The 10,629-nt window shown below is 40.4% G+C and overlaps 1 protein-coding gene across 1 annotated transcript; it reads left to right on the forward strand.

The window, feature by feature from the left end:
- Window positions 1-5,896: 5,896 nt before the first annotated feature.
- LOC117507207 (keratin, type II cytoskeletal 8-like) lies at window positions 5,897-10,069 on the forward strand. Its single transcript, XM_034167023.1, has 9 exons — window positions 5,897-6,372; window positions 7,710-7,918; window positions 8,001-8,061; window positions 8,142-8,237; window positions 8,380-8,544; window positions 8,651-8,776; window positions 8,883-9,103; window positions 9,200-9,258; window positions 9,405-10,069. Exons 1-9 carry the CDS (start codon window positions 5,968-5,970, stop codon window positions 9,530-9,532), a joined length of 1,470 nt encoding a protein of 489 aa, XP_034022914.1. The 5' UTR covers window positions 5,897-5,967; the 3' UTR covers window positions 9,533-10,069.
- The last annotated feature ends 560 nt before the right edge of the window (window positions 10,070-10,629 follow it).

The raw sequence follows: 10,629 nt of genomic DNA on the forward strand, positions 1-10,629 counted from the left end.
ACTGTATCGGACCGTCGTGGTGAAGAGAGAGCTGAGTAGGGGGGCAAAGCTCTCGATTTACCGATCGATCTACGTTCCGATCCTCACCTATAGTCATGAGATTTGGTTCATGACCGAAAGAACGAGATCGCGAGTACAAGCAGCCGAGATGAGTTTCCGCCGCAGGGTGGCTGGGCGCTCCCTTAGAGATAGGGTGAGGAGCTCAGTCACTCGGGAGGAGCTCGGAGTCGAGCCGCTGCTCCTGCATGTCGAAAGGAGCCAGTTGACGTGGCTCGGGCATCTTTTCTGGATGCCACCTGGACGCCTCGCTGGAGAGGTGTTCCGGGCACATCCCATCGGGAGGAGGCCCGGGGAAGACCCAGGACACACTGGAGGGACTACGTCTCTCGGCTGGCTTGGGAACGCCTTGGGGTTCCCCCGGTGGAGCTGGGGGAGGTGTGTGTGGATTGGGAGGTCTGGGTGGCTTTGCTTGAGCTGCTGCCCCCCGCGACCCAACTCTGGATAAAGCGGTAGAAAATGGAATGGAAAAATAGAATTTATTAATTGTCACTCAGTGCTAATGCAATACCATATCATAGGAATACAATGAGGCAACAACAGGTGACTGTCAAGTGTCGACTCAGCCTTCTCATTGGATGGGGTGGGCCTGGCTGACAAGTGGGTGGGCCCAGGCCCACCCCTGGCTACGCGTAAGCAAATACCTGCTGCAACAGGTAACTGAATAAAAGTCAAAAGTATGCACTATTGATTCTACTTAAGTAAAGTACAGATATGTAAAAAAATGTACTTAAGTACTGTAACAAAGTATTTGTACTTTGTTACATTCCACCACTTGTCATAATTATGATAATGATTTTGAGTCACATCACCTAGACTTAATGACATATTTTGTGCTTTAACATGACAGAAAATTACATTACATGCTCACATTAGTTAGGTTTGCATGTTTGTGTGTATATTTGTGATTTAAAAGATCTCATGGCTAAATTTACCATTTCCTGTTCACTGATGTCTAAACATTAAATACGTAATCACACATAGCTGGCAATTAATCACACCACAAAATTCAAGGTCAAAAATTATTATAAATCTCTCTTAGACCTGCTGCAACCAAATAACTATACATCATAATCTCAATATAAATAAATAAATCAATTAATATATTCACCACTTCAGCCAGAGTGGCAAGGAATCTGTCATGACCAACTATCGTTTGTTAGACCATATTGCTTCGGTCTTCCAGATGTACCGCTACACACTTTGTAACATATGTAAAACCAAACTTTGCTTAACTCAGTATACCACCAAGGACCTGCGACAGGCCATAGTTATCTCTTGCCTTGACTACTGTAATGTCCTTTTAAAGGGCCTCCCAGGTTGCACGGTGAAGCCCTTACAGATATCCAGACTGAGCGGTGGGTCCTGTTTTCAATCAGTCCGAAAGGGCAAATGTTCCCCAACTACACTGGTTACCCATTGTTGCCTACATCAAATTCAAGTCATTAATTTTTGCCAACAAAGTGACTAAAGGGTCTGCACCCATCTGCTTAAATACTTTTATAAAGGCTTATGCTACCCCTTGGCTGCTGCACTCCTCCAAGGAGCTAGCATGCCCTACACACAAGGCAATCTAGACTATTCTTGTTTCTAGACCCCCGATGGTGGAACAAGCAATCAAGTTCTGTCAGAGCAAGTGTGTCCCTCTCATCCCTCTGTACTTTCAAGCTCCTAAAACCCCACCTCTTCTGAAATGACTTGCTTTCCAAACATCTCTAACGCCCCTAACATGCATTGCATGCAGTCGAGAAAAGTCTTTATCTACCTTTCATTGCCTTCTCCAATTTCATCTCTGGAACTTACGTTTTGTGCTTGTATGTAAAGATAGATTTATCATTATGCTGAAGTGTTCTTCAAACTGTAGTTTGAATGCGATTCCTCACTTATAAGTTGTTTTGGATAAAGCTTCAGCTAAATGATTATAATGTCATTTACACATTGATTCAAGAAATGACTACAAAAATAAAAAGGGAGGAAGTAGATTTTATTTTGTAAAATCTAAATACAAAACTTAATATATAACCTGCTGTAGACTGAATCATTTTTTGTTCACTGCAAAACAAAGTACACATTAGGGTTATGACAAATCTCAAATTTATTAGCCTGGGGTTATAAATGATGAACTTTTACCTAAAACTCACAAAAATGACTTTGGTTTTGCCAGACCTTGAAAAAAACCTTCCGCAGCTAAGACAGTTTCATATTTCACATTAAAACACCTTGCGGCTCAAATAGTTATTATAACAGGTCAGTTTTACATACAGTACACCTGAGGAATACATGAAAATGAGTACATATTGCATTTATAGTGTTTTTAATAGTGTTTCAGATTTGAGTGTTAGTGTTAATAAATTTGCTGTTAAGATATTTGTCTGTTTTGCAAGTAGAACAAACCTCCTCCATCAACTTTACAGCTCCCTCAGCTACTATGCTGGAGCGAGGCACATCAAGCTCTGATGGTTCCTTTTTCCAGTGAGTAGAGAAGCATTTCACAGCTTTGGGACGCTTAAGTTTGGATATTGCTGATAGCAGGTCTTCATAATCCGTCTCTGAATAGTGTTGGTTAGAAAACCAGGCCCGCAACCATGTAGTTGCAATGAAATTGCAAGTTACCCTCAGCTGTTCTCACCAATTTGGAAGAAGGAAAAATGCAATAAGTGCAAAAATTCCTTGTGAGTTCCACCTGGCACTGTGAAGTGTTGGCAGCTTGTGCCATTTGATGCGAGGCCATTTTTCCTCCGTTTTGTAAAACTTGCATGCTTCATAAAGCACAAAAAGGGAATTTAAAATCATGTCTCCAGCCAAGGTTCTCATACTGTGGTATCACTTTTGTGCCCATGTATGCATTTTGCAAATCATCATACTGTTCCAAAATCTCATCAATAAACTCATAGTTAATGTTAGGTGACCTTGACCGTTGTCAGTTTTCTTACCATCAAAATGCAAACAAAATTTCTCTTCAGAGATCAGTTCCATGAGGCGGTTCTTAACTTCTTCTGCATCCCTGATTGTTCGACGCCAGACTCCTGACTGTGATGGTGTTGGGACACTAACTCCATCTTCAGCCAGACTTTAAAGCACCTGTGATGCTTTTCTGGTTGACAAAGAGTGTTTAGGCACTAATTTGGCAGCAGACTTTGTTGAGTGGCGTCTTCAATTTTATCTATTTTACCTTTATTTTTTATTTCTTTTAATTATTGTTTATTAATATATTTTAGCAATATTTAATTGTATATATTTTCTTGTTATTTCTTGATACTTGTTAATTCTTTTCTTGTTACGTTATTTTAAAATAGCATTGTGTAAACTCGTGTATTTTTAAAAGTGATGTGGTGCTAGGTGCGGGAGGTTTTTCATGATCCAATGAAATAAACTTCAAAAAATTGATCTATGGGTACACGTTCATCAAATGCAACATCAGGAAAATGAAAGTTTTGAAAAAGGTTTTGTAGTCATAACCCTAGTACACATGGTATTACAATCGGGTCTTGGATCATGCATCAGTGCCTCACTTTGCTGCATCCACCGCATTACAGAACCGTCTTAGGACCTGAATGGCAACCACCGTGATAGACCACAGGCCCATCTACACCTCTTAAAGCTCAAAAACCATCTATCTGCTGAACCCAAGTCAAACATATGTATCATTTTGGCCATCTTCAGTTGTATTCATAGACTGTACTGACCAAAGCCTATGTGACATCACTCATAGGTTTTCTATAGAGACCCACAACTGATGATATGAAGCCCAGTCTGGATGTTGTCATGTACAGTGGTGGCAGTGCTGATTCGGGCTATGTCATGAATAACCCATTAATTTATACAAAGGTGGAGCATAGATGGCTGTTTATGACAGAACCTGCCTGAACACAGCCCTTTCTTTGAGACTGAACGGGCTAAGCTAACAGGCTAACCTAGGTTTGGGTGTTTATTAAATCATATTTTTGGGGACTGCACAGCAGTTCTCCTAAGTTTTATTTTGTGTGGACATTAAAAGGTATGAGCTGGTTATTTTCTCAGGAACCATGCATTAAAAAGACATAACAGATCAGGCGACCGATAGCTGCCAAAAAATGCTAACGCAGTTAGCATGCAGCATGGTGAGATACATGATGAGAGTTTCACCCAGCATGAATATTGCAGCAGGGATGTCTTAGATGATCTGTGCCAGGATCCGTGAGGATGTTTCACCACACAGCATGTCAGATCATTCCATGTTTTTTTTTTTTTTAATAAAATACTCCAAATAACACACAGCCCTCCACACCAGCTGGTAGCCGCATCGAGCGAATGATGAGTTAAGGACACGGTGAGAGTCGGAACTCGGCTCATGCAGCCTCTGTCGCTAAAAGTGACCATACCCCCAATTATATACAACTTTATGGATTAAAATGTCTTAAACTAAGAAGTTAGAGAAAAAACACCCCTGTACAGTTGTCATGGCGGGGGAAACAATCTACACACAGCAAAATCACCAGTGTAAAACTAAAACTGACAGTGTTAAATTAACACTGCCAGTGTACATATGGTCTACTAGGACCATATTTTACTGTGCAGAGACCAATGCTGTTTTTTGGTACCCGGCTGTAAACATGTTTATTTTTGGACAGTTGAACATGAATTTGAATGAGAACTTGCTCTATTTTGGAGTCAGCCTCAAGCAGTCAGTCAAGGAACAGCAACGTTTTCTTCTTGTGGGAGGACTTCATCTGAAGCCATCGAAGCTTACCGTTTCATTGTATTACAATGCTTTACAAACAAACAAACAAATAAACAAGAAACCTCAGAGCCAATGTGGAATCAAGAAAACTGTCTCATATCAAAAAATTAAAACCTGATTCGCATGGTGGCAAGAACATAGAGAAAAAGAGACGTGTGCATGCACAGAGGGACTGTACATGCAACATGTGCAAAGTGCACACAGAAGCAAACACATTTTGCATGATGAGAGGAGAGCATGAAAACAAAAATAATAATTTACTTCCACGGTGTTTCAGGTGTAGCTCGTTGCTTTAGCCTTAATTCCTGAGCATTTGATAGACTTCAAATGTGACATTTTGGAAAATTCTTCTGCGTGATGGGGGGAAAGAATCATCATGCAAAGAGCATCCAAGTAGTAAATCATTTATAACAGTGTTCAGCACTAAAGGAAAACAAACATCTTCTCTGTTGACTATTGAAGAACTGAGTTGATTTGATAAACTGTCCCAGAGATTAGTTCACTGATCAGTATTGTAAGTTGGTTGTCTTTGTAGAATTGTGCACTGGATAATCAGGTTTTCATCGTCTGAAAAGGTCTTTAACATTTGTAAGGTGATTTACTCACATTAAATAAAAAAAAAGAGAAAAAAGCTCAGACTGAACTACAAAGTAACCAGTCAGTCTGCCAGAAGCTGCAGTTGTGCAAACCAATTGTTTTATTTTTTGATAGGTTTTCCTCATCCAGAGACACTTTTATTCTTGTTTGCTTTTTATTATATATGATGTCATATATGATGTATGAACTAAAACATATTAGTAATGCATAAAGGCTTGTTTTTTTTTCACACACCAAGAACATGCCAGTTTTATTGTTATTGTGACAAACACAGACATTTTAGTCTGCTTCTTCCTCTCTGTGTTTCAGCTGGTGTCGGTGCAGGGTGCATCGTGACTTAACTTCAAAAATCCCTCTCTACCTGTTTTACAGGATCAGCCGCTCCTGTCATTCCCAGCCAGAGGCGTGTTGGCTGATGCAGCTTAAACAGCAAAAGTGAGAGTCCAGGTAGAAGTGGCTAAATCTTATGTAGGCCCCGCCCCCCTGCACCCAGCAGATCCATAAAAACGAACGCAGTCGGCAGTCTGACACTCAGAGGGACTCAGCTCTCCTTTTGAAGTCTGCTCATCTTCAGTTCTCTCTAGCGTGCAGAGATGACGTCTTACAGATATTCAAGCAGTGGCTCAACCAAGATCACTAGGCCCGCCCGAAGCTTGATCACTGGAGCTTCGCGATCTTCGCAACGCTCAAGTAGAATCTCTGTTTCTGGTGGTGGTGGTTCTGGCTTTGCATCTGGCTACAGTTCTGGCTTTAGTTCTATTCCTAGTGTGCAGAGTACTAGAAGTTTCAGTACTTATTCTGTTGGCGGTGGGGGTATGGGCAGTATGGGCAGTATGGGAGGTAATTTCGTGCCGCCTACAATCCAACCTGTCAGCTACAATCAAAACCTGCTGAATCCCGTGAATGTGGAGGTTGACCCCAACTTCCAGGTTATCCGCACCAAGGAGAAGAATGACATCAAGTCTCTGAACGACCGCTTTGTCAACTTCATTGAAAAGGTTAGTACCTCTAAAGTCTGCAGTCCATGTGTAGAACTTGTCGACGTCATCGTCTCCTTTACCCTGAGAAACTGCACGTTCATTCATAGTTACCCCAGAATGATACAACAGTGAAAATATTGTCTTGACCAAGGATGTAAATTCATTATTTTATATAATCACACATCTTGTTGGTTGTAATTCAGACTTTTTATGCAAGCAAATGCGTATGCACCTCTCTCTGAAACATCAGATGTATTGACAGAAATGTGGTTTTAGATCATTTTTTTAAATAAATTGCATCTTTAAATGCAAACACAGTAAAGGTCACGGAATGTTTTTTCTCAGGCGAAATGAGTTACAACTGACAATATTTAAAAGTCTTTAAAAACAACCATTAAAGTTTCTTCAAAATGAAAAGTTAAATTGGTCATCCCACCCAAATTCTACTTATTATTATTATTACTACTTATTATTTGGTATCTGTAGCACTATAGGAACTTGTGGTGGTCTCTCTGCCCACTGTCTAAACATGGGTGTGGCTAATATTGTCATGACACATCCGTCCCTTTCCCGTGAGACTGGTAGAGAAAAATGATCCCTGTGACCAAAGTCTATCCTGTACACATGGCACTAATCACCTGGCTGTTATGGGAACAGGAATGCTATAAACAGATTAGTCATTTATGGTAGTTTTTGCTGCAGCAGAGTCTTACGTGTTCAAAAATCACACTGCTTATGAAGTTGCATGCAGTTTGTGCAATGATTTCCAACATACACTGCAAAGAACAACACTGCAGCAATTGTCTAAAGAGCAAAAAAAAAAAAAAAAAAAAAAAAAAGCTGCTGTAATAGTGAGCTGCTTTGTCTGCTTCTGTGCTTCATCTGCCACACCTACTCTTTTAGTGCCGTAGGGACTGGGCCCTTAGAACACAACAGAGCCTACAGGATGAGTCACAGCTGAACAATAAGGCAACCGCTTTAAGCCACATAGACCGACAAAGTCTGCATGGACTGGTCTGACTCCACCCCGTCAAATAGCTTTTGTCACAAGAAGTTATTAAAGATAACAGTTGGAGATGTGCACTTTGTGTTTGTTAAGGAGCTCAGAACGAACTTTTCAGGTGCTTAACGGGTGAAACTGCTTGGTCAGGGCAGATACGCCTTCATGAGCACCAGTTGTGAGTCAGGGTGTGGCAGAAGAGATGGTTATCTATTCATACATGCAGGGAAAAGGTGAAGAATTTGAAACTCACGTTTGCATTTTTTGTTTGTTTTTTTTTGTGGTTGATTCATTTTTAAGAATAAATCAAATCAAGAGAGTAGTGAAAAATCAACACATTTTGTGTCTACATTAGGTGCGCTTCCTGGAGCAGCAGAACAAGATGCTGGAGACCAAATGGGAACTCATGCAAGGACAGACCACCGCCCGATCCAACATCGAACCCATGTTCGAAGCTTATATCGCCAACCTGCGCAGACAGCTCGACGGTCTCGGCAATGAGAAGGTCAAGCTGGAGTCAGAGCTGAAGAACATGCAGGGCCTGGTTGAGGACTTCAAGAAAAAGTGAGCATGGTCCCAACTGATATAACGTGCTGATAATGTGAGGTAGAGAACAAATGATAAAGAGTTGACTGTGTTGAAACAGGTATGAAGATGAAATCAACAAGCGTGCAGCTGCAGAGAATGAATTTGTGCTGCTGAAGAAGGTGAGGGTGCATGGAGAAAAAGCACACGAAGATTAAATCAACAGCTTTCCGCTAATGCTTGGTAATCATTTCCGTTATAGGATGTTGATGCAGCTTACATGAACAAGGTGGAGTTGGAAGCCAAAGTTGATTCTCTCCAAGATGAAATCAACTTCCTCAAGGCTGTTTACGAGGCTGTAAGTAATATTCCTATACCAAATCTTACAACGCTGTGACACAGTCAAAACACTGTAATGGTATTAGCAGGTAAATGTGGGGTTCATTCAGTTTAAATCACACACAAGTGCCATTTTGTGTTTTTCACCAACACTTCTGTAGGAGCTGCTCGAGCTGCAGAGCCAAATCACAGACACCTCGGCCGTTGTGGAGATACAAAACAACCGTGACTTGAACATGGATGAGATCATTGCCGATGTGCGTGCTCAGTATGAGGACATGGCTAACAAAAGCAAGGCTGATGCAGAAAACTGGTATCATACAAAGGTAATTAAAAAGCTCACACTGCTTTTTTTTTTTGTCTTTTTTTATGTTTCTGCAGCTTTTGTGCAATGCTGCTGTTCATTTTTCATGACATATACTTTCATTACAGTATAAGGAGATGCAATCCACTGCTGGACAATATGATGAGGACCTGCGCTCAACCAAGAGTGAGATTGCTGAGCTGAACCGCATGATCGCCCGTCTTCAGAGTGAGATTGAGGCTATCAAGGCACAGGTAGGACACCTCACGGATTACCTGTCTTTAAGAAAGCACCAAATGAAAACTGACAAACTGTCAATGATGATGCATATGAAGAAACTGCAATCTTTATTCCGGACAGAGGGCAAATCTGGAGGCGCAGATTGCAGAGGCTGAGGAGCGTGGAGAGCTGGCAGTGAAGGACGCCAAGCAACGTATTAAAGACCTGGAGATGGCTCTTCAGAAAGCCAAACAGGATATGGCCAGACAGGTGCGCGAATACCAGGAGCTGATGAACGTCAAGCTGGCATTGGACATTGAGATTGCCACCTACAGGAAGTTGCTGGAAGGAGAGGAGAACAGGTGGGGTGAACGTATGCAACTGAAGCTGTTGTCCAGGTTCAACATTTCCAATCCCCAGTCGTGAATTAACCACTTTTTTTTTAATTGCACCATTAGATTGAATAGTGGAGGTCCTTCAGCAACCATCCATGTGCAGCAGACGTCTGGAGGTGGCGGTAAGTTTATGAATTCTTAACAGTCATCTTAAGTGATGCAAGAAGTAATAAACCATGTTGACAAATAGGCAGACAAATGTGGTGCATATTTTTGGTGATCTGTGTAACTTTCACCTTTTTTAAAAATGGTTTTGTTCCTCTTCTAGGATTATCCATGAGCCAGGGTGGATATGGCTACAGCGCTGGAGGTTTCGGCTCTGGTTCCAGTTTCTCTCGCAGCGGTGGTGTCATCACCAAATCTGTCACCACTAAAACAAACAAAACCCTGTTTTAAAAAAAGGAGAGCAGCCCCTCTATACCTTCAGAAACTCTATATTTGATCTGTACACATTCATGGTGCTATGTAACATTGTTAAACTGTGTCAGTGAGAGTCGAATATCGAGTGATCCTAAGAATTCTCAAAATTGAGCCATTAAAAGAAAAACAACTGGATTGTGTTACACTGCCAACAAGTGTGCTTCAGGGGTCACAAGCTGTTTGGGTTTTTAACTGTTCAGCATCATTTAAAAGGAGTTTCTTTTGGTTTACAAGACAACATTTTCTTTCTGCACTGACATTCAACAATAAGTAAACGGAAAAGCACAAAAACCATGAAACAAAGGATTTAGTGAACTTGTAAAACTAAGCAGAAACATTTTCAAACACTTTTTGTACCACCTGCATGTCTAACACAAGCTCTGACAGCTGAAAATAAGCCAAATTAAGATACCTGAGAAATATAATACATGAAATGTTTGGAAGAAAATGTTTTTCTGCTTAATTTTCCATTTCCTTTGCCTTCCCATAAAAATAAAGTCATTTGGAATCCAGGTTTGTTGTGTGAAGGTCTTCTGACTGCCAAATGTATTGGTGACTGACCGCAAATACATTTGAATAAAATATGTCTGAGAGCCAAGAAATTTTGCATGTCAGTCTTATTGTTATTGTGACAAACACCTGATTAGTCTAAAGCAATGTTTTATAACAAAAGTGAAACTTACACGGGAATCCCACATGAGGGCAGTGCTGTGCCGGTTTGCCACCCACTGCCTCACTTTCTGCATCTGGAAGTTGACAAGAGATAAATCTACCACATTGTTTTGTGTGCAGTAATAAATTATATATATATATATATATATATATATATATATATATATATATATATATATATATATATATATATATATATATATATATATATATATATATATATATATATATATATATATACTGTATGTGTGTGTGTTTGTGTGAGAACATGCCCAAAAATTTTAATTACACAAAGCTGCAAAACGTTGTTTATGGAGGTGTCATTCTTAAAGGTCATAGTTTGTGACATTTCAATAATTAATCCCTTAGAAACAGCACAGGCACAAACAACATCTACCACA

This window comes from Thalassophryne amazonica, chromosome 3, assembly GCF_902500255.1.
Source record: "Thalassophryne amazonica chromosome 3, fThaAma1.1, whole genome shotgun sequence".
Classification (NCBI taxonomy): Eukaryota; Metazoa; Chordata; class Actinopteri; order Batrachoidiformes; family Batrachoididae; genus Thalassophryne; species Thalassophryne amazonica.